The sequence below is a fragment of the Dromiciops gliroides genome, chromosome 3, assembly GCF_019393635.1.
Source record: "Dromiciops gliroides isolate mDroGli1 chromosome 3, mDroGli1.pri, whole genome shotgun sequence".
NCBI lineage: Eukaryota > Metazoa > Chordata > Mammalia > Microbiotheria > Microbiotheriidae > Dromiciops > Dromiciops gliroides.
The window spans coordinates 758,914-782,336 of NC_057863.1; the positions used below are offsets into that span (position 1 = coordinate 758,914).

The 23,423-nt window shown below is 53.2% G+C and overlaps 2 protein-coding genes across 6 annotated transcripts in view; one reads left to right on the forward strand and one right to left on the reverse strand.

Annotated features, from left to right (window-relative positions):
- Positions 1-3,445: 3,445 nt before the first annotated feature.
- PIMREG (PICALM interacting mitotic regulator) lies at positions 3,446-6,370 on the forward strand. 3 transcript variants are annotated; one of them, XM_043996977.1, is made up of 6 exons: positions 3,446-3,518; positions 4,159-4,451; positions 4,550-4,839; positions 4,948-5,046; positions 5,442-5,494; positions 5,870-6,010. In XM_043996977.1, exons 2-5 carry the CDS (start codon positions 4,182-4,184, stop codon positions 5,470-5,472), a joined length of 690 nt encoding a protein of 229 aa, XP_043852912.1. In that variant the 5' UTR covers positions 3,446-3,518; positions 4,159-4,181; the 3' UTR covers positions 5,473-5,494; positions 5,870-6,010. The 3 variants fall into 3 exon arrangements, with proteins under 3 accessions (XP_043852912.1, XP_043852910.1, XP_043852911.1); XM_043996975.1 differs by lacking the exon at positions 5,442-5,494 and having other exon boundaries at positions 5,870-6,370; XM_043996976.1 differs by lacking the exon at positions 5,442-5,494 and having other exon boundaries at positions 3,449-3,522; positions 5,870-6,370.
- A 1,648-nt stretch (positions 6,371-8,018) lies between these two features.
- PITPNM3 (PITPNM family member 3) overlaps positions 8,019-23,423 on the reverse strand; it is a 109,872-nt gene continuing 94,467 nt past the window's right edge. For all 3 annotated transcript variants that reach the window (XM_043995767.1, XM_043995765.1, XM_043995766.1), the window contains exons 14-20: positions 20,644-20,760; positions 18,802-18,918; positions 17,099-17,247; positions 16,694-16,843; positions 12,310-12,493; positions 10,955-11,083; positions 8,019-10,879 (exon numbers count right to left, since the gene is read on the reverse strand). In XM_043995767.1, coding sequence (XP_043851702.1) covers positions 10,571-10,879; positions 10,955-11,083; positions 12,310-12,493; positions 16,694-16,843; positions 17,099-17,247; positions 18,802-18,918; positions 20,644-20,760 — 1,155 coding nt within the window. In that variant the 3' untranslated portion in view covers positions 8,019-10,570. The remainder of the gene's footprint in view (positions 10,880-10,954; positions 11,084-12,309; positions 12,494-16,693; positions 16,844-17,098; positions 17,248-18,801; positions 18,919-20,643; positions 20,761-23,423) is intronic.

The following is a 23,423-nucleotide window of genomic DNA, read 5'->3' on the forward strand; positions in this document are numbered from 1 at the left end:
GCTAGCTGGGAGGGGGGGGTGGAATAAAGAAATCCAAAGTCGTCCCAAAGTAGTGTAGCTGCTGAGAAATGGGGCCAAGGCTGTGCTGAGCCCCCTCCTTCAATCAAGACCCAGAAGCCCATGGTTCTGCCCTCTAGTCAGGGAGGGCGATCAGAGGAGCAGAGGGGGGTGATGAGACATGAGGACCAAGACAGACTCATTCTTGCAGGATAGTGAGATTTCCCAAGGAGGAATTTCCTAGAGAAGAAAGGCAAGATGGGTAAGTCCAGAGAAGTCAGGACATCCTAACTAACTGAAGCCATCACCCCTGCACTGGCTACACTCCTCTCCCTTCTTGACCCCTCACCGAACCAGGTCAGCTCTATACTGTCCTCGTCTCTGAAGTCCTTTCCTCCTTCCCCCTCCTCCCACAGCCTATCAAAGATCTTTCACTGACCAGCCTCGGCCTTGGATGACTCCCCCATCCCTTTTAATTCCCCCAGCTCTAGTGCCTCCCCTCTCTTACTATCATGTCCATAGCTTGTTTATTCTTATCTGTGTGTTTGTTGTCTCCACCTCTAGACTGTAAGCTCTTCCAGGGCAGGGACTGTCTTGCCTTTCTTTTGTATCCCCAGTGCTAAGCACAGTGCCTTGGTACACAAGGAGGTTCTTAATGCATGTTTAATGATGGCCTGCCTGCCTGCCCTCTGTGCCAAGCGTAGGGTTCATTCCCTAAATGCAGCTACTTTCTGTTTCCGTGCAGATGCTCTAGTGCACATGGGTGAGAACAATCCCAAACTCACTTGAGCTGCTTCTTTCTGGATGCCTGTAATGTGGGATCTCTGGACTGTGGCCACAGCACATCTGGATTGGCTCTTTATCTGTTGGCTGGGGACTTCTGGCTGTGTTTTTGTGCAGACGAGATACTCCATCTGCTGGCTGTGGGCATCTACCCAGACTGTTCCCCCTGCCTGGAGTTGTCCCCCTCTTCTGCTCCAGCACTGACTTTCACTCCTACTCACAGAATGGATCTATTCAATTCAATAGACGATTATTAGGTGCTTACTAGGTTCTAGGCACAGTGCTGAGTGATAGGAATACAGAAAAAAGGCAAAAGACAGCCCTATCTCTCAAGGAACTTACAGTCTAGTGGGGGGAGAGCTCATATAAACAAATATATACAAAGCAAGTTTTATACAGGATAAGTAGGAGATGATTCACAGATAGAAGGCACTGGAATTAAGAGGATCTGGGAAAGGCTTCCTGGAGAAGGTGAGATTCTAGTTAGGACTTAAGGAAGCCCTGAGATCAGTAGTTGGGTGTGGAAGAGAGAGCATGTTCCAGATCTGGGGGAACAGTCAGAGAAAATTCCCAGAACCAAGAGATGGAGGGTCTTGTTCATGAACAGTCAGGAGGCCGGGGTCATTGCACTGAAAAGTATGTGGTGGGAAGGAAGGTGTAAGAAGTCTGAAAAGAGAGGAGGAGGCAGGTGATGAAGAACTTTGACTGCCAAGCAGAGGGGTTTACTCTTCAGGACCTTAGGGAGCCACTGGAGTTTACTGAGGAGATGATATGATCAGACCAGAGCTTTAGGACAATCACTGGTGGCTGAATGGAGAATAGACTAGAAGTGGGGAGAGACTTGGAGGAGGCAGATGCCCCCCCCCAGCAAATGAGGGTCTGGGGGCAGTGTGTGGAAGTGTCAAGAGGGGAGAAGGGAGTTATTGGAGAAATAATGCAAAGGTGAAATCAACTAGAGATGTTGCAGGGATGAAATCAACAACAGATGTTACAGAGGTGAAATCGGAAAACCTTGGCACCATATTGGATGGGGGGGGGGGGTAAGAGAGTAAGGAGTCCAGGATGATTCCTAGGTGGGGAGGCTTAAGGTCTGGGAGGAGGGTGTGGCTCACTACAGTAAGAGGGAAGGTAGAAGGGTGGTTTAGGGAAAGATAAACTCAGTTTTGGACCTGTAATTTTAAGATGTCTACTGGATATCCCCTTTAAGATGTCTGAGAGGTAGTTGGAAGTTTGAGATTGGAGGTCAGCAGAGACACTGGGACAGGAAAGGTAGATCTGAGCATCATCAGCACAAAGATTGTCATTGAATCCATAGGAGCTGATGAGATTGTCCCATGAAGTAGGTTAGAAGAAGAGAGCAGAACATGAGGGACCCCCCATGATTAGAGGGTGTAGCCTGGAGGAGGATCCAGCAATGGAGACAGAGACCCACACACAGGGAGAGACAGACACAGACGCAGAGACAGAGACAGAGAGAGGAGTAGGGGAGGAGAAGGAAGAGGATGTGGGGGGGGGGGCAGGGGGAAGAGGAGCACGAGGAGGACGAGGAGAACGAGGAGGAGAGACTCAGAGGAGAGACAGACAGAGGGACAGAAAAAGGTGCTGAAAAGCCAGAGAAAAGAAAATCCAAAAGACAGTGACTGACACCGGGCTAAACCTGGACATTCGGTTAAGTCAAACCAAAGCACCGACGTAGCTTGGGCCAGCTAGCTAGCAAGAAGCAAGGGGAGCTAAGTCCATTGGGCGGCGCCGGGGGACAGAGATCCCGCCACAAGTCGGGACCACCCTCATCCAAGCTTTCCCCACCCCTCCATCCTCCAGAAAAGCGTTGGCCCCCTTTCGGTTCCCAAGCCATCTCTTCCCCTTGAGGCTGTCGGCCACGTTCTCTAACGCCCAAATAAAGGACCATTTTAGTCCTAACTGGACGGTGTGCGAGAGTGGGTTTCTTTACAGAGGAATACTGAGAACGCCCACCACCCATTTTCCCGCGCCAGTGACCAGCAGTGTGCTCGGCTGCACAGAGGTCAGGAAGAAAGAGGGTGCAGAAAAGGCCACTGAGAGTCCCCTAGTCACTACGCCTTCGGTGACGGTGAAATCGGAGTCCCATGGTCAGTGGCCAACACCCCCTACCCCCCCACCCCCTTCTGTCCGGGTCCGAGAGGCTGCGCCAGGAAGCGCGAGGGGCTTTTCAGAAATGGCCAGGGCGGAAATGCCCTGGGACTGACTGGCCAGGATGATCACTTCCCGCTCTGGCGGGCCAGAGCACAGCAGATCCGGGCCCCCCTGCCCTGCCCTGCCCCAGCCCCCCCCCTCCCCTCCGCTCCCCCTCCTTCTTCCCACCCCCCCCCACCCCCTCCACCCGCGCCTGACAAACAGCAAGGGCGAGGGCTCCAACCGACCGATGGGAAGGCGCTATGGACTCGGAGCGGGGAATAGGACCAATAGCAGGAGAGAATTCCTGCCCTGGGCTACAACGGACCAATGGGAAGGCTCTATGCAGGTTTGGGGCGGGGTATCTTGGGGCATTGGAACAATGGGCTGAGCACGGGGGGGGGAGTCGGAGCATCGGACCAATGGCAGGAGAGGATTCCTGCCGCGGGTTCCAATGGACCAATGGGAGGGCATACTGTGGGCTCAGGAGCGGAGCATTGGACCAATGGGCGGTGGGCCGGGGGCCCGCGGCCAGTTTGAACCCGGTGGGCAAAGTAGCTGGACGTGGGACGTGTAGCGAGCGCAAGGCAGGTAGGGGCCCCCTGGAGGGATCTGGGACTAAGTGGGGAAACTGTGGCCTGGGCCCCGCAGTACTCCGCGGGGAGCCGCACGGATGGGGGAGAGGGGCTGGGCCTTGGACACGCCACTCCCGCCCATCCCTCTGAGGGTCTCAGTGCCCCTACCCCTCCTCACCCCCCCCCCCAGGCCTCTGACCCCCGCCCAAGATCTCCTTGTCCTCCTCCCATCCCCCATGTCCTTCTGCCCAAATAGAACCCCCAAAAGGGGCAGCACGAACTGGGGGGAGCTGGGCCCCTGACCCCCCCCCAGGGTTCCCTTCTCCCCCCACTTAGGACCCTCCCTTTCCTCTCTCACGGCCTCAAGCCCCAGCAGCAGCCGCCCCCCCACCCCCTGGAGGAAGCAGCAGGGAGGGGCAAGGGGCGGCTCACATTTCTCCCTGGGCCTCTGACACCCCCACGTGCACACAAAGGCCTTCTTGTCCTCCCGGCCCATCCCCCACCCGGGACCCTGCAGTATTAGGGGGCCTCCCCTGGACACAGGGGTCTCTTTGTCCACCCCACCCGGCCTCAGCAGTGGAGAGGGGGAGGGGGGTGGAATAGGGGCCCTGCCCCCAGGAAGGCTCATGGCCCTGCCCCTGGTGGTCCACAGGGAGGTCCTGAGCCAAGGCAGCAATGACTTCGGTGTGGCAGGGTCTGGGGGTGGCCAGAGGTTGCAGGAGTCACCAGATGCTAACAGAGGAGAAGGAGAGCCCAGTCCCATGCCAGAGAAAGCCAGCAGCCAGCTCCCTGGACACCCTGTGTACCCGCCTGAGCAGACGCCTACCCCTGGGAGTCCTCGATGCCAACTTTGGGGACGGGCCCTCCTGGGAGCCCCTGGAGAGCTCCGGGGGAGCACAGGGGGCTGGCCCCTCTGCCAGGAAGGCCTTGGGATCTGTGGCTCAGGTACCCAGGGAGAGGGCCTTGTGCCAGGGGGCTGGTCCAGCCCAGCCATGCCCAGACGGACGGCCATCCTGGCTGACCTGGTGCATCTGACCCCACAGAAAATCCAGAAGTCATGCCAGGGAAGCAGCCGGAGGAGCAACATGGGTCGTGTCCATGGGGGGAGCCCACACCCAACAAGGAGGACGAAGAGTGCCTGGCCGTCGGCGGGTCCCTCACCGAGCCCCGGGGCCAGGCGGTCAACCACCCCCCTTTCGTCCCGGGGCTCGGGGCTGAGAAGGCTCTCTAATTGGATGGCCAAGGACCCCCTCCTTCCCCTGTGGAGGCGCTCCCAGCGGGCAGCAGCCCTGCGCAGCCCATATTCGTCGCCAGCTCCTCTCTGCTCCACAAGGCAAGGCAGCCCTTCCTTCCCTGCCCCAGTGGGCTGCCCAGGGTGGGCCTGGCTGCCAGGGCTTCGCTGGGCCCTCCTAACCAGCCAACTGGCCCTCACTCTCTCCAGAGGGGGATGCGAGGAGGGGGAGGAGTTCGTGGCCACGGGCATCCAGCAGCTGAAGCACCTGTCACAAGCCTTCGATGAAGCCATAGCCACAGATGAGAGGCGAGCATGGGCATGGGCTGGGGGAGGGGGGGGGGAGGCCCTGAGGAGGTGGGGGCAGCCCCTCCCCTGAAGCCCCCACACACCAGTGGTCACCCCATCTCGAGCAGGAATGCCTTCTTCCTGGGCAGAGGCTGGACACAGAGCCCCCTCCCTGGCCGGAGTTTGAGGTCCAGGCTCAGCCCAGTCCCAGGTACCATGCTAATGGTACACACGAATGCATGTACACACACACACACACACACACACACACACACACACACAGAGCCAGCTTTGGTCTCTTGGGCCTCCTGAACCAGGAAGGCTGGGGCTGGGCCCGGGGCCTGTACCCTGCCCTCAGGGCTCCCCTGGGTGTGGGTGGTAATAAGTCCTCCTCCTCCTCCTGTTTCTTGTCCTAGTGATTTGACCGTTTCTCTCATTCCCAACTGAAGAGGGGGCGTGGGCGTGGCAGGTAAAGGCTGGAGGGGGCGGGGTGCTTGGCCAGTACCAGAGCGGGTGGTTTGGGAGGCTCTGGAGGCATCTCCAAGGCCCCGAGGCTGCTTCCAGACTCACCTGAGGGTTGCATGGGGCAGCTGCAGCAGCCCCTGTCTGTAGAGCAGCTCCCTAACTACGCCAGCATGGCTAGCCCCTTCAGAGGGGGCTGGGGGCCCAGCTCTTCACCTCTCTGGCCCCCTCTTCCGCTGTTGGTTTCCAGTTCGAGCTCCTGTGGGGCCCAGACAAGTGTCTGGGAAGTAGCGGCTGTGCCAATGGGGGTCCCTGGGCTGACCGAGTTGGAGAAGGGGTTGGTCAGGTCCTGTGACCTAAAGGCTCCTTGGGTCATCCACAGGAAGCAAGCGATAGCTCACTACCGCCTCCTCATGGCCCACAACCTGAGGGCCGTGTGCCAGTCTGGGAGGCACCCCTGGGCTTCTGGACGGAGGCGTGCAGGGGGACTGACAGACTGAGGCCACCAACATTGAGGTGTGACCCCCCCCAGAGGAGCGGGACCTGGAGAGGAGGGCAGCTGGCTGGCCACCCTGCACTGACCCTCAGGACACACCCCGGACACCCGCAGGGCATTTCTCCAGTCCTGGCGCTTGCCAACCTCACTCAGGTTCACCACCACCACGGGCAGATCTGCCGCAGCAGCCACTGAACCTAGTCACAGATAGCTGGGCCTGGCGGTGTGCCCCTCCCCTCTGGTCGCCAGGCTGGCTCCATCCTCTTCCTGTCCTCAGGAAGTCTTCCTGTTCTGTGCTTGGTCCTGCCCAGGCTTGACCCTGCTGATGATGGGAAAGTGAAGGGTCTCTAACAGACCCTGCCCCTCGCTTGGACTTTGGGCATTAAAAACCACTACAGTGGCATTGCCTTGCCCTGTCCTCCTACTCATAATAAATAGTATTTTTTTCTCTCCGCTGCAGGGTCTTTGCTTCATGGTGGGGGGTTGGGGAGAGGCCAAGTCTGTCTGGTCTAGGGACAGTCTGAGAATGCTGCCCACATACCTGGATAGGAGGTGGGCCTTGGTGGGGACCCTGCCCACCCCTCACTGCACAGAGACCTGGGCCCAGAAAAGTGGGGGCTCTGATGAGCCAGTGTCAGCCTTAAGCCCTTCCCTAGATACCTGACCCCATTCCTTGGACCCAGGTAATAGAGCATCCACAGTGGGGCTGGGCCCCCAGGCCATGACTGGGCAAATGTGTGAAGCAGTGTCCATGGTCGGGCAGGGGAGCCTCCCCAGCCCTAGACAGCACAGCCAGAGAGGCCCAGGATGGTTCTGGGAGCACCAGTCAGCATCCTTAAAGGCAAGGCAGATTTTTATTTGTGACTGCACTGGAGAGGCAAAGACCAACTCCCATCAAAATGGAGACCCTTTGTAAAAATCATAATGCCTTGGTTCTGAGAAATCTGATATTGTACATGGTTAGACCCAAGAGAGGCATAAGAAATAACCTTGGTCACCACATAACCTCACTGACAAGCGATACTGGGAACTACATGGAATTCATGAAGACTGTCACAGGAGCTGAGAAAAAAGGGCAATATTCCAAAGACCCTGGTGAAGCGGGGCAGGGCGGGGGCGGGGGGGGGGTCCCTGGTGAGGGTCATGGCCGCCTTCCTCTGCCCACAGACATCAGCCACAGGATAGTCACTTGGTCCATCCTCGCTGGCTCTAGGACCCCCAGCTGCCTCCCCAAAAGCCACGTGAGGGGCCCAATCTCCCACCTGCATCATGCCCCGCCTCTCACCCCACCAGGATCTGCTGAAGTCTAGGTCTCAGAATAAAAGGGGCAAGGGGGACAAAGGGTAAGGCCCAAGGAGTCGGAGGGGAAAAGGGGTCAGAGCTATGCAGGTGTTAGGCTGGGGAGTCAGACCTCCCCTCTCATCTATGAAGGAAGAAAGGGATATGCAAGCAAAGCAAATCACTTGATGCAGGGAGTCTGCAAGAGGGTGTTTAGCCCACCTAGAAGCACATGGAAGGTGACCATTGCTCGCTTTTGCAGGACTGAGCCACCATCTTCCCAAGTCAGATGGTGAGTTAGGACGTGGGCCTCAAAGTGATAAGGTGACATTTCTTTTCACTGACCCAGCCAAGGGCTCCTTCACAACCCCCCACAGGTCAGTTTGTGCCTTCTGGGAGCAGCCTCCTTGGCCTTTATACCCCCCAGCCCAGGATCATGGGGTGTTGGCTGACAGGAGAAGACAAGCTATTCAATAGAATGTATGAGCAAGACCCTTCCCATGGAGCAGGTGCAGTGAACAGACCTGGGCAGCAAGAGTGCCAGGGAATGCCCTTGGACTCCTGGGACTCAAGCACAGGCAAACCCCGGATGGGCTGCCAGGGGATGGCATGCCTAGAGCTGTAGGCATGTTGGCAGTGGGGTGAAGAGATGGTTGGAAGAAGCAGCAAAGCCTGCCTCTGGGGTGCATGGGCTGGGCTGGGGTCCACCTGTGCTCCCCCTCAGCCTCTGAGGACATTTTCTCCAGCTTCTCAGGAAGACAGCAGACCAACCAGTCAGATGATGGACAAACACACCCCCATCTCAGCTGCAGAAGGCGGCTGCTTTGAGGCCTGAGGGGCCCCCTCACTGGGGAGTGTTAGTATCCTGACTTGGCTCCCAGAACATGGGAAGTTTGCCGGTAGGGTCCTCAGCACCCTGAACTCCAGATGGGTGAGGCTTTGCTCAGAAAGATGAGGCGGTAGAACTCAAAGACCAGGCAGCTGGCCCGAGGAGCTGTGCTCTGCTGAGTGACCCCTGACCAACAGGCCTCCTTTAAGGCCTCTCCCCCACCCCTTGGCACTGAGCTCAGAGGATCCTCCAAGAAGAAGTGGAGGAACCCGAAGGCCTTCCACCTGGCATCAGAAGCCCTCAGGGTCAGGTCAAACCTGCCAGAGCAGGGACAGATTCAGTGAAGGAACCAAGGCAGGCAGGACCCTGGACAGCCCCGGATTCAGGGGAGCCCAAGGCAGGGTGAGGCTGGGGAATAGAATTAGGGCAGCACTCCTGCCTTGGCCAGGGCCCTCCTAATGGGCCCTGTGTGGAGCCCCTGCCAACCTTCCCCAGGGGAGAAGGGCCCAGCCAGGGGCAACCTACAAAAAAGAAACCCGGCAGACCAAAGTGGCTGTGGGCAGAAGTCTCCCTGCCTGGCCAAGGAGGGCACCTTGCAGGTGGGCAGCAGTGAGCACTTAACTGATAAAGGGTTGTTGACTGACTGCTGCTCGCCAGCTGCTGTGATTCAGAGTACAGAGGTGGGCAGGAACGCAGCCTGCCACCCAGCTGACAGAGGTAGACGGAATACAAAAGCAACACCGTGCCTACCAGACCAAGGCCAAAGCAAGCCAGGCATTCCAACCGCCCGGGGCTGCTTCCCCAGCAGCTCTGGATCCAAGAAATACCTAAGGAAACGGCTGCAACAGCTGCGCAAGTGGCTGCAGCTAGGAGATCGTGGCCAACCGGGAGGGAACCGACCAGGCCGAGGGAGGCAGACACAAGAGAAGGCTGGGAGCCATGGTCAGCAGGAGTGGAGCAGGGCAGCAGAGCAGCTTGGGAGCCTGCTGGGGGCCAGAGCTTTGGGTTCAACACATGCCCCTGAGACCCTCCAGCCGCAAACCAGGTGGTTAAGTAAATGAGAGAGAGAAGACAGAGCCTGCCCCAAACCCCTCTCTCTAACCAGGGGGCAGCTCGGGCAGCCTGCAAGGAGCATCCCCAGAGGCTTAGACACCAGGTCACAGGGCCAGGGTGTGCATCAGGCAGGAAGTGGCCAAAGGCAGGCAGGCAGGTCCCGGTTCCCCTTCCAGAGCAAGATGGGACAGGCTCCCTGGACATGGTTGGGAAGCCCAGGGCACCTCTCACTCTCCCTGGCTTTCTTCAAACCTTCCCTCTGTCCTAAGCCAACTCCCACACTGACCACCACCCATGGGTAGTGCTGAGCCTTGGCAGGTCAGGGGAGAATGGGGAGGAGCATCAGAACTAGGGAACCAAAGGACCATCCACAAAACGTGCAAACTGGAGGGAAGACCAGAGGCCATCTGTCATAATCAGAGTGGGAGAGAATGGGGTGAATCCCAGAGATTATCAAGTCAAATGCCCTTATTTCACAGATGAGGGAACTGTGACAGAACCGGGGCTGGACCCCAAGGCTCCTCACTCAAAGTGCAAGAGGGTCAGGGTGGAGGGATCCCACAGCAGGACACTGCTGGGACTTCAGGGAATCTAAAATGACCCCTAAGCACCCCCAGAAAGGGACAGCACCATCAGCTCCAGCCCCTGGTAGGAGATGTTGACAAAGACTCCACCCACCATTCAGAGAAGGCCCCAGGGTACAAAGCAGCAGCTACTTTGAGGGTTTGGGGGCTCTGCAGCCTGATACCTTGCCATGAGAAGGGTGAGGCATGTCACCAGCAGTGGGTGGGGGTGGGGGACTGGACCCCTGGAAAAACAGACCCTGTTGGCCATCAGAAAACATGCTGGACCCAGACATGTGGTTCTTCCCTGTCACCTCAGCTCCCCTTCAGGGGACAGATGACAATGGCCTTGACCCCCAGCTACAGGCCTTTCCCACTCCTGCATAACCTGCCAGGGAAAGTCCCCAAACCTACACATAGGGTAACAAACACCCAGAGTGTGGGGAACAAGGACAGCTCTTGGCCCAAAACTGGCGCTGCTGTGACCAGGCCCAGCCATGTTGACCTCCCCTGGGAGCTGGTTAGTCCCTGGCGGCCAAGCAGGGAGTGTTGGCCACCTGCTACGTCCCTCCCGCTCCCAGGCCCACCAGTGCCTCACAGCCACGAGCAGTGGCCACGGTGGCTTCCCACCCTCACAAACATGCCCCAAGTGTCATAGGACACGGAGAGTGCCCACACTTGCAAGGCTTGGGTCACAGCCTCTCTAGGGGGCATTTCTGGACAGACACAGGGAGGGGAACAAAGAAGAACTCCTTGTGTTTGGGGGAAGGCAGACTGACCCCTGACCCACCCCCCCTCCGTCGCCTCGTCCTCCAGGCAGGCCTCCCACTCAGGAAGGCAGCCCCAAACTGTGGCTCCCCAATTTTAGGGCACCGATTCAAACTTGTGTGGGCCACCACGGGCCCAGCCCACAGGTGGGAGGTGCCTCTCGTGGTCTTTGTCCGACTCGGGCTGACTCTGGGCCCGCTCTGGCTTTGGGGTGGCCACGGGTGGGTCGGGCTGCTGGACGGACATCGTCCTGCGCAGGTGGTTCCTCTTCCTCAGGAACTCTGGCTGAGAGTGGAGGCCAAAGCTGCCCTTGCGCAGGATCACGCGGGAATTGTTCTTCTTGGGCCGGGCACGGTGGCTGGACTCAAGCAAGGCCAGGTGAGCTGCATAGCCCTCACTGAGGAACTGGGGGAGTAAGGGGAGGTTCAGAAGGGCTCCGCCTAGGGAACTGGCAGCCCCCACCCCAGGCCCTCCTCATACCTGGCACTGCTGCTGGTACTTCTTGGCCGGGCGGCCCACGATGAAGATCTGAGAAGGGGGCAGACCCAGCGCACTGTAGACTGAGATGTCTTTCACGGACCCATAGGCAGCGCTGACCTTGATGAAACACTGGCAAGCAGGGAGGACCCACAGAAGGGAGGCTGGGACTAGTGGAGCTCAGCAGACTGCCCACCCAGTCCCAGGAACCACCCCCCTCCACCAGCTGCCCACACAGGCCAGGGAGGCCCTCTGGCTCTCATCACAGACTCCCTGCTCTGTTATCACAACATGGACATGCTTGTTGATACCACACTAGAAATGTTCCTGGCCATGCTGTGCCCAAAGCTTTAAGATGCTGCCTTCTTGGGGGCAGCTAGGTGGCGCAGTGGATAGAGACTGGCCCTGGAGTTAGGAGTACCTGAGTTCAAATCTGGCCTCAGACACTTAACACTTACTAGCTGTGTGACCCTGGGCAAGTCATTTAACCCCAATTGCCTCACTGGAAAAAAACAAAAAAGATGCCGCTTTCTTTCCCCTATGATACCTAATATGGGCTCTGTACCCCAGAACTTGGAAATGTGTTCCCACGGGTTGAAGAGATCTGGCTTGATCTACCCCCACACCAGCCTGGTCTACCTGCTCCCTCAGCTTCATAAGGGCTCTCCCCAGGACTCCCCCACTGGTCATAACTGGATAAGACTCAAGGCAGGGAAGGTAAGGAGAGCTCCACTCTGAATGGAGGGCCACAGGGTGATCTCCATGACCCTGAGGGATAAGTCTAAGCTGATAGCTTGGCTTAGATCTTGTCCTCAGAAGCTGTGCCCTGCCCTCAGGCCCCAGGCATTCTGCTCAAACAGCCATACCTCAATCTGACCTCAGCCAAGGTTTGGGGTGCCAATTCAGCTTTGGGTGAGCTGTCGTGGACCCAGTCACCTGAGGGCGGTTGTGGTCAAGTTGGCTCTAGGCTTACTGAGGTCTAGGCATAGGAGACATCAGCCAAGCTGAACTGTTTGCGGTTTCTCACAAGACTCCCATCTTCCACCTCAGGGCTTTTGCAAAGGTCACCTCCCATGCAAGTATCTTCTCCCTCCTCAGCACCCCCTATGAGACTCAGCTCCATTGCAACTTCCTTCAAGAAACCCAAGACAAGGCTGTGTGCACTGTCCTGCCCTGCCTAGCCCTGCCCTGCCCTGCCCAGCCCTGCCCTGCCCAGCCCTGTCCTGTCCTGTCCTGCCCAGCCCTGTCCTGCCCTGCCCAGCCCTGTCCTGCCCTGCCCAGCCCTGTCCTGTCCTGCCCAGCCCTGTCCTGTCCTGCCCAGCCCTGCCCAGCCCTGTCCTGACCTGACCTGTACCCACCTCCTGGACAAGGTTCCGCAGAAAGATGGCCTTCTGCCTTAGGGGGTCATGCACCAGTCCATCAGAGAAGAAAATCATGCCTTGGGGAAAGTTGTGTTGAGACAGCCAGGACACCACCCGCTGTTTCTGCAGGTCTGGCCTCCCAGTGATGTAGAGGATCAGATAGCCCAGGTCCTGCCAATGCCTGCAGGTGCAGGATATAAAATATACCCACAATCACCAGAATGTCTATACATATAAGCAACAAAGTCCAGCAGCAAGAGACAGAAAGAGAACTTCTATTTAAAATAACCACAGACAATTTTGGGAGCCTACCTGCCAAGACAAGCCCAGGAACAAAATGAACACAATTACAAAACACTTTTCACACAAATAAAGAGAGCCAAATAACTGGGGAAATTGTCATTGCTTGTGGATAGAATGAACCAATATAATAAAAATGGCAATACTAATTAAATCAATTTATTCAAATGAAAATTACTAATTACGATTATTAAATCAAATTACTTATTGGTGCCATACCGATCAATCTACTAAAGAATTACTTTATAGAGCTAAAAAAATAGTAAAATTCATCTGAAGGAACAAAAAGTCAAAAATATTAGGGGAATGGAACTGATGAAAAAATAATGTGAAGGAAGGTGACCTAGCCATACCAGATCTCAAACTATATTACAAAGCAGTAATCATCAAAATAATCGAGTACTGGCTAAGAAATAGAGTGGTGGGTCAGGGGAATAGACTAGGTACACAAGACCCAGTAGTAAGTGACCATAGTAATCTAGTGTTTGATAAACCCAAAGATCCAAGAGTAGGTATGAGAACTCACTATTCAACAAGTGCTGGGAAAACTGAAGAGCAGCTTGGCAGAAACTAGGCATGGACCAATATTTTATACTATATACCAAGATAAGGTCAGAATGAGTGTATGATTTAGACATTAAGGGAGATAGCACAAGCAAATTAGGGGAAGAATAGTTTACCTGTCAGATCTATGGATGAGGGAAGAATTTATGACCAAACGAGATAGAGAGGTTCATAAGAGATAAAATGGATACTTGTTTTTGATTATGTAAAACATTATCATATTTGTCATTTTGTACAAGAAAACTTTATTAAAAGAAAAAAATGAAAGAAAGTGAAAAATAGCCTGCTTCAGTCTGTGTTTAATCAATATCAGTGCTTTCTTTGGAGGTGGATACTTTGCTTCATCAATAGTCCTTTGGGATTGTCTTAGATCATTGTATTGTTGAGAAACAATATAGCTGTCTCTGTGCACAATGTTCTCTTGGTTCTACTCTCTTCACTACACATCAGTTCATACAAGTTTTTCCAGGCCTTTCTGAAGTCATCCTGCTTCTCGTTTCTTATAGCACAATAATATTCCATCACCATCATATACCACAGTTTGTTTAGCCATTCCCCAATGGATGGGCATTCCTTTGATTTCCAATTCTTGGCCACCACAAAAAGAGCTGCTAGAAATATTTTTGTACAGATAGGTCTTTTTCTCTTTTGGGGTGATGTCTTTGGGATATAAACCTAGCAGTGGTATTGCTGTATCAAAAGGTATGCACAGGGGCAGCTAGGTGGCACAGTGGATAGAGCACCGGTCCTGGATTCAGGAGGACCTGAGTTCAAATCCAGCCTCAGACACTTGACATTTACTAGTTGTGTGACCCTGAGCAAGTCACTTAACCCAATTGCCTCAACAAAAAAACAAACAAACAAGCAAGCAAACAAACAAAAGGTATGCACAGGTCTATACCCCTTTGGGAATGGTTCCAAATTGCCCTCCAGAACGGCTGGACCTTTTCACAATTCCACCAACAGTGGATTAGCGTCCCAGCTTTGCCACATCCCCTCCAATATCCAATATTTTCTATTTTTATTATATTTGTCATTCTGAAAGGTGTGAGGTGATACCTCAGAGTTGTTTTAATTTGCATTTCTCTGATCAATAATGATCTACAACATTTTTTCATATGATTATAGATAGCTTTGATTTCTTTGTCTGAAAACTGCCTGTTCATATCCATTGACCAAAATGAATGCTTTTAATGACAATGTTTTACAAATGAAAATGTTTCACATAAACAAAACCAATGTAGCCAAAATTAGAAGAAAAGCAGGAAACCAGAGGAGATTTTTACAGCATCTTTCTCTGATAAAAGTCTTATTTCTTGAATATATAGAGAACTGAGCCAAATTTATAAAAATAGCCATTTCCCAGTTGATGAGTGGTCAAAGGATGAACAATTTTCAGAAGAAGAAATGAAAGCTACCTATGAAAAACGTTCTTAATCATTAATAGAGAAACGTACATTTTAACAACTCGGGGACCATATCACACCCATCAGATTGGTTAAGATGACAGAAAAGGAAAATGGCAAATGCTAGAGGGGATATGGAAAAAAAAAAACTGGGATGCTAATCCACTGTTGGTGGAGTTGTGAACTGGTCCAATCATTCTAGAACGATGGAACATTTGGAACTATGTCCAAATGGCTATAAAATTGTGCTATCAAACATTCATCCAGCAATAGCATCACTAGGTTTGTACCCCAAAGAGATAAAAAAGGGGAAAGGATCTATATGCACAAAAATATTGATAGCAGCTTTTTTGTGGTAGCCATGAATCGGAAACTGAGGGGATGCTAATAAATTGAGGAATGACTGATAAATGTGCTATAAGAAACTACAAGCATGATACTTTCAGAAAAAAACTTGGAAAGACTTAACTGGTGCAAAGTGAAGTGAGCAGAACCCGGAGAACATTTAATATAGTAACAGTAGTTCTGATTAATAATTAATACAATGATCCAAGATACTTATAAAGGACCCATGATGAAAAATGCTATCCACCTGGGGGAAGCTAGGTGGTGCGGTGGATAAAGCACTGGCTCTGGATTCAGGAAGACCTGAGTTCAAATCCAGCCTCAGACACTTGACACTAACTAGCTGTGTGACCCTGGGCAAGTCACTTAACCCTCATTGCCCTGAAAAAGAAAGAAAGAAAGAAAGAAAGAAAGAAAGAAAGAAAGAAAGAAAGAAAGAAAGAAAGAAAGAAAGAAAGAAAGAAAGAAAGAAAGAAAGAAAGAAAGAAAGAAAGAAAGAAAGAAAGAAAGAAAGAAGAAAGAAAGAAAGAAAGAAAGAAAGAAAGAAGAAAGAAAGAAAGAAAGAAAGAAGAAGGAAGGAAGGAAGGAAGGAAGGAAGGAAGGAAGGAAGGAAGGAAGGAAGGAAGGAAGGAAGGAAGGAAGGAAGGAAGGAAGGAAGGAAGGAAGGAAGGAAGGAAGGAAGGAAGGAAGGAAGGAAGGAAGGAAAGAAGAAAGAAAGAAAGAAAGAAAGAAAGAAAGAAAGAAAGAAAGAAAGAAAGAAAGAAAGAAAGAAAGAAAGAAAGAAAGAAAGAAAGAAAAGAAAAAAAAATGCTATCCATCCCCAGAGAACTATCTGATGGACTCAGAGACTATATGGAGGTATTTTCTTCCACTTTCATTATTTTTCTTGTTTTGGGGGTGTTTGTTTTTGGCTAATGTGGAAATATATAAGATGAGTGTTGTATTTCTAGCCTTCTCAATGGATGGGGGAGTGGCAAGAGGGAGGGAAAGAATTTTGATCTGAAAATAAAAATGAAAAAACTTCACTTTTCCAGTTTCTTCACTCCTTACATCTCCTGCCCCCCCACCCCCACCCTACCCCATACACATAAGAACTCTTCTATCCAGTGACCCCAACCTCCTAGCTGTTTTGCAGACAAACCCTCATCTCTCAGCTCCAGGCCAGGCATTCTCTCTGGCCATCCCCCAGACCTGGATGGCTCTCTCTCCTCTGTCCTGACCACTGACCTCCCCAACTTCCTTTAAGTCCCAACTAAAATCTCACCTCCTACAAGGAGTCTTTCCTGATCCCCCTAATGTGAACACCTCCCCCATTCTTTTCTCTCTATCTTGGCTATGGTTCATTTGTACATAAATGTCTGTGTGCTGTCTCCCCCATTCCATGGCAAGCTCTTTAAGGCTCTTGCCTTTCTTTGTATCCCAGCACTTAACACAGTGCTTAGCACATAGTAGGTGCTTAATAAATGCTTGTTGACTGACTGCTTGGTGCACAAAGCTCTTTCTCACTTATTATCCATACAACATCCCAGGGAGGCAGGGGCTGTTCTCTCTGTTTAACAAATAAGGAAACGGAGGCCCAGAGAGGGGAAGGACATGAGAAACACTGGAACCCAGGTCCCCAGATTCCCAGGTGAGCTGAACAGGAGGGAAAAGGGAAAGCAGAACCAAATTTTAATGCTAGCTTGTTCTGCAGGTGGGTCTTTGCCCAAACCTTCTCCCCCAGGGCCTCTGCAATGGGGGCTAGGGAGGGGGTGACTGTTCCTCACCGGACAACGTCCACGGCTCCTGCCCTGACCTTGGGGTCACTGCCCATGATGGAGACGCTGGCCGCAAAGGAGCCGTCGATGCTGAACACGACACATTCCATGCCTCGGGGGAGCACCGTCAAGTAGCTCATGGCCATGGTCTGGTCACCCCTGGAAGGCACAAGAGGGCCTGGCCTGAAGTGGCTCCAGCCCCTGTCCCCTTGCCCAGAGGGCTACTGTAGGCGGAGCTTAGAGGCCCCTCCTTTCCCTTCTGGCTGCTTCCACCCACCAGCATTGAGATGGCTGGTCCCTGTAAGGGTCACCCACCAGGACCTCCTGGGACAGCTTGGGGGTTGGGATGAGTGTACTGAGGAGGGAATGGGATGGCACAGGACAGCCCGGCCTTTGGGAAGACAGCCACCTTACCTGACCACCATTTTAATGGGATAGACGCCCACCCCGAGCCGCTTAGGCCTGGGCACACTGTAGGTGATGCGACCACTACTGCTGGTAATCTCTGTGTCCAAGTGCAGCCAGCGCCCCGAGGATGGCTCTGCCATGATGAAAATGTCTACCTGCAGGGGCAGGGGCAGAGGAGCTACAGGGGACCTGGCAGCTGGGCCTCCCCAAGGGGGCCAGGGACCCAGGCTCTGTCCTCATGGGCCCCAGGACCTCCCGGTCAGACGAAGCCTCTGGGGGCTGCTGGGCCTCTCTAAGAAGTCCTGGGCACCCAAGCTTTATCCTCATGGCCTCAGGCAGGCTACCTGTGGTTTGTCTAAGCACTGGCCCATGTAACTCCACTGGAAGGGAGAAGGGTCTGGGGGAGTCAGCTGGCCTCACCAGGAGCCCCTAACACAGCCAGAGACCAGGGACCCTGCAGCCTGTGGCACGGAAGGCACTGACAGCAAATGCCTGTGGGACTGGCCTCTGGTCAGCAGCTCCACCCCCATACTGAGGTGCTGGTGGACAGCAGAGATCACATGGCATGTGGAGGCTCAAGCCTTGGGCTGAATCCCATCACTTCTGCTTACTAGTCTTGTGACATGGGCCTATTATTTGGAAGTCCCAAGCCTACTTCCTCCTCCATAGGATGAGGCAGTTGGACCCTAGGAGCCTGGGTGGGAAGGGGCCCAAGGGCAGAGGTCAGAGAGGTCAGGCTGAATCAGTCATACTAAGACAAACCTCCTCAAAAAGATCAGCAGATAATTTTGCAAACACTAGAAGGCCCCTTCACCCACTCCTCTGCAGAAGTGGGGGTCTGCAAAGGCAGAATGCTGCATTTGATGTCAGATTTTTCCATGTTTTGATTGATTTTTCTGAATTTTTCTTTATTTTAAATTTTCTTTTAATTCTTTGTTGTGTGGAATGACTCTGAGAGGGGTAAAAGGAGAGACACCAGGGGGAAGTGGGCAATATAAAACCAAAGGCTTTGGAACTCAAAACTTTAAATTAAAATTAAAAATAATCAAATAAAAACAAAAGCTATCACATTTTTTTCAGAGAGCTCTTTGGACAGTATGGACTCCTGGGGACAAATACAAAAAAGACAAACACCATTCAAGGAAGATCCTGACCCATCAGGACAGGTGAGGATGGAGAATGGGGGCTCAGGAGAGACCAAGGAAGGGTGAGAATTGGGAGGAGAGGGAGGGAAATCCCAAAGCCCAGGCTTGGCATAGGAACCGCCTGTCACTACCAGGGAATAAAGACAGCACCAGGTTCCCTTTTTGTCCTGGAAGATTCCAGAAGGCCCCCCTTGCAGGGGGTCCATGCTACTTGCCAAGAGCACACAGCCCCCAGGGTCCTGGGAACAGTGTCCAGCAGCCCACAGCCTGTGGGACATGGTCACCATCTCTAGTCAAACCCTAAGTAGGGATGGTCCTGACTTGGAGGAGTGAGCCCAGACAGGGAAACAAATCAGCATTTGGTAATTAGGTACAAATATGGGGTGCAGGCAGGAACCCCAAAAAGGATTCCATCTCTGCCCCGTGTCAAGATAGGTCCAGGACAGACAATGGGGAAAAAGAAAAAATGCCTACCAAGCCCCCAGGGTCTCCTTCCACCCTCATCCAAGCTATCTGGGCAGCAGAAATGGGGTCGAGAGAGAACCAGGGTCCAGAAGTCTATACCTTTTCTCCTGTGAGGGCCACCATATCAAGAGGCCCATACATGAACCGGCCCACCAGGACCTGCGGGCCATCTTCTGCAGCAATCACATCATTGGCACGGTGATTGGCTGTCACATTCTGGAAAGACAGGGATATTGGCTCAGCCTATCCAAGTACAATGTACAGCTTTATACCCAAGGTGTGTTACTAAGGAGGGTACAAAAACAGCATTTCTGTCCTGAAGTTTCCATGAGGGGGCACCTCTTTGAGTCCAGTATTTCTGGCCTAAGACCTGCTTCACTTTTGCTTCCTGAATATCTTCCCTCCAGGCATCTAATTCTACCCTCCCCCCACCCTTTTTCATTCTGGAACAATCATATTCACATCACTGTTACTATAAAGGGGGTATCAGTCAACTGCCCTGTGACTCCGCCTTCCATCCTTCCAACTTCTCTAAACCATCCTCCATCTCTCCCCATTCTCTCCCTACATTAGATCACTCCCTAGAGGGCAGGGAATGCCTTTTGCCTGTTTAGTGACAGTACTTAGCCCAGTGCTCCACATACAGTAAATGCTTAATAAATGTTGTTTCACTTGTTCACCCATCCCATCAGGGGCTCTAAGGTATATTTTCACCCTTCAGCTTCCCAGCCTTCACAGGGATCATGCAGCCTTGGTCCAAAAGCCCACATAGCCAGGTGAGGTGCCAGTGCCCATGAGTCCTCTTTCCTTCAGTCAACATTCTACACACAAGTTTTGGAGGTAGCTGGTGTTGGTGTCCCCAGCTTAGGAGAGGGGCAGTGCATGAATTTAGGGTCAGGGTTAAGGGAGCAAAGCCTGACAGTCCCATTGGCCTACTGATGGGGAGTGATGGGAGCAGATGGGAGGAGATGGGGGGTGGTCTTGCAGGCCTTTTGTTAGGTCCCAGGAATGCCCATGACTCCACAGCCCCCATATAAGGTCTCATGTCTGAGGAAGAGCATAAGATATGAAGTTCCTTCATGGCAGACATGCAGAAGAAGCCCCAAGAAGAGGATCCCCATCCTCTCAGAAGTGGCTGGTCAGCCCTTAGGGAAGGGTCTGGATTTCTGAGAAGAGGGACACCTTGACATACTGCTGGCCATGGATATGCCTATCTCTATCTACCTATCATCCATCTATCTAGCATCTATCTATTTGTCTATATATAATCTATCATCTATCTATCTATCTATCTATCTATCCATCTATCCATCCATCTATCATCTATCTATTTGTCTATCTTTCATCTATCTGTCTGTCTGTCTATCTAATCTGAGGCACTAGGGGTGGCTGGCTCAGGGAATGTGGGCATTCACTGCCCAGTGGAGCTTGCCTGAAAGACAAAGAGGACCCCCTCCCCAGGGCTGAGATCTCCCCTCCCTGCTGAGGCAGGAGGAGCTGAAACATGACCCAGGGCCCCCAGTACATGGCAGGATCCTCCTCTCTCATCATACTGTTCTCTAATAATGTACATGCCTCAACCCCCTCCCAGCCCAGATGGTGAGCTCCCTCAGGATAGTGCCCGCACCTGCAGCTCTTTTCCCAGGGTTGGGGTAATGGGACCCAGGAGACGGTCAGAAGGACCCAGGCCATATGTCTAAGAGGAACCAGGGTGAGGGCTCACTCCCACTCTCCAGCCTAGCTTTAGAAAGACTCCAAAGGAAGCATCAGCCTATTCCCCAACCACTTGGTTCCCAGGCCACGGGGCCTAGAGCATCCCCTAACAGCCCCAAGCCCAGATTCGCTCTCCCCATCACAAGGCTCGGCCAAGTGCTCAGGGCAGGCAGGGCAGGGCACAGCCACTGAGCCCTTCCCCTCCCAGGGGCTCCAATCCTCACCTACCCTCAGCTTGACCTGGGTCCGCTTTCGTAGCCATTTTTCTCTGGGGTTGGATGGACTCACTGTGGAGGGATCAAGCCCATCACTCTCCTTTACAGCCGCGCTGTCATAACGCATCACCTAGAGTGACACAGCGGACACACACACACACACACACACACACACACACACACACACACACATATCAAAGCTTTGCCAGTGGGGACCAGCAAAGGAAATGTGGGCGCATGGGAGTCACCTGGGGGCCACATAGGGAATGGCAAGGCAATGTCTTTGGGAGCAGAGAGGAAGGGCTGGTGTGGGTAATTACCTCCTGGGGGCCACACAGAGAAACACGCTGAGCCCACAGGGTCAGAGAGACTGAACCAGTCACCCCAGCTGCAAGCGCTTAGCACCTATCGTGTGCTGAGAATAAAGGGGAGAGAACACAACAATCCCTCCTGAATTGTAACACCTGGAGAGACCACAAGGCTGGCTACACGAGATACAAAGTAAAGGAAAGAAATACAAAGTAGGCAGACGTATGGGGGGGAGGGAGGGGCCACTGAGAGGTAGGGAGCCTCCTGTACAGCTTCCTCATTTGACAGAGGAAGAAACTGAGGAAGCCCAGTAAGTTAGGGGACTTGCCTAAGGTCACAGAGGTCGTAAGAAGCAGATTCAGGATTGAAACCCAGGGCTCTTCCCATTGTACCATGCTTCCCTCACAAGCCCTCTGAGACTGGGATCTTCCAAATGAACAAGTCTGACCTTCCCCTCCCTGCTCCTGCTCAGTCACCTTCAGTGGCTCCCTACTGCCTCCAGGACCCAGTGCACGAGCCTCTGCTGGGTGTTCAAAGTCTACCAAACGTGACCCCTCCACCCCCCACACATTCAGTGATGCAGCAACACTGGGCCTCACCTCTGGGCTCCAGGAGCCTTCTCAGACTGGCCCCTGCCTGGAAACTTCGCTTCTCCTCTGTCTAGCTAGCTCTAAGTCCTAGCTAAAATCCCAGCTTCTCCGAGAAGCCTTCCCCAGTGCCATCCCACCTCTAAAGCTTCAGTTTCCATAGACCCTTCTGCGTCTGTTTGTACAGTTACCCTCCCATTAGACTGGGGATGGGGAGCTCCTCCCCCTTCTGTCCTCAGAGCTTGGCACACAGCAGGGACTTAAATGTTGACTGTCTAACCTGGGGCTTCATCTCAGGAGCTGGCCCTGCAGACTGCCAGCCTCGAGGTGGCCGTGGCCAGAAGTGCTGACCAGGCCACAAGGCCTTGTGTTCCAGGTGCCAGAAACCCAGCAGGGACTGGGAGGGGGCAGGCTTCTGTGGGTCCCTGCAATAGGGATCCCAACACCACCACCACCAGAGAAGCTGCCAAGGAGAACCCACACAGAGGGCCCGCTGACCAGAAGTCTGGAGGTTGGCAGTAGCTGTGAAAGAAAGCTGCCCGTGTTTGGGCTTCTGTGGAGCCCTTGGAACTTCTCTCTGTGTCCAGAGGGCAGCACCCTGAGGCCGTTATCTGCAATGCCCACACAGCCTGGGGGAGGATCAGGCAGTCCTTCACAAAGGGGCTCCCCCAAAGTAGATCTGCCAGCCTGGCCCCCGACTCTGCTGGTTATGACGATTTAAGCCTTGCAACACATTATCTATGTTAATTCATTCAGTCTTCACCACAGCCTTAGGAAAACTAGTACCAGCTCCATTGGACAAATGAACAAACTGAGACCAAGGAAGAGAAGTGGTCTGCCCATGCTCATACAGCTAGTCAGTATCTCAGGCAGAATTTTTTTTTTTTTTTTTTTTTTTTAGTGAGGCAATTGGAGTTAAGTGACTTGCCCAGGGTCACACAGCTAGTAAGTGTTAAGTGTCTGAGGCCGGATTTGAACTCAGGTCCTCCTGACTCCAGGGCCGGTGCTCTATCCACTGCGCCACCTAGCTGCCCCTCTCAGGCAGAATTTGAACCTGCAGGGGCAGCTAGGTGGCGCAGTGGATAAAGCACCGGTCCTGGAGTCAGGAGGACCTGAGTTCAAATCCGGCCTCAGACACTTGACACTTACTAGCTGTGTGACCCTGGGCAAGTCACTTAACCCTCATTGCCCCACAAAAACCAAAAAACAACAAAAAAGACTTTGAACCTGTGAATTACTGATTCCAAGTCCCTTCTTCTTTCTCTGCACCACCTAGCTGAGTCTCATACTGGGAGGTCCCCTGGATCTCTGCTGTTCCCTCTGCATGTATACAAAGCTGGCCAGATGCAGAGACAAGAGAAGTGTGAGGTGAAGGGCACCAGGAAAGTCCCACCTCTCCCTCTCTTCCCCACCCTGCAAAGACAGGAGAGAGCGCTATCTCTAGAAGGCCCCCGTGAGTGCCCATCATTCTGTCTGTATCCTGAAGGCCAAGTACATGGACCAGGGCTCATGGGCACCTCATGAGCACTTGGTGAGCAGAAGTAAATGATACCCTGAGCAAATCCCTGCATCTCTGGGGACTTGTTTCCACAGCTGTAAAGCAAAGGGTTGTCAAGATGGCTTCAGAACTCCCTTGCAGATTAGTGCCTGGCACCTGGAGATCGCAGAGAGTGTGACCCACTGAGCTTTCCTTGAGCAGTTCTCTCCAGTCTTATCCTCATGGAGGAGCACCCAGGGAAAGGGGGAAGAAGATTCTGGACAACTGGGGAACATCTTTGGGTCTTCCTGTGCTGTACACATTATAAAGGGAGCTGGAAACGGCCCACAGACACAAAAGCAGCTTCTGTGACACCCTGAGAGATGATCATGCATGAGTTCACCAGTCATTGTCTCCAGC

Excerpts from the sequence above, each read along its gene's own strand:
- PIMREG (XM_043996975.1), top strand. The coding sequence starts at position 4,182 with ATGACTTCGGTGTGGCAGGGTCTGGGGGTGGCCAGAGGTTGCAGGAGT. Across the intron at positions 4,452-4,549 it reads CCTTGGGATCTGTGGCTCAG|AAAATCCAGAAGTCATGCCA; the intron begins GTACCCAGGGAG and ends CTGACCCCACAG. Across the intron at positions 4,840-4,947 it reads GCTCCTCTCTGCTCCACAAG|AGGGGGATGCGAGGAGGGGG; the intron begins GCAAGGCAGCCC and ends CACTCTCTCCAG.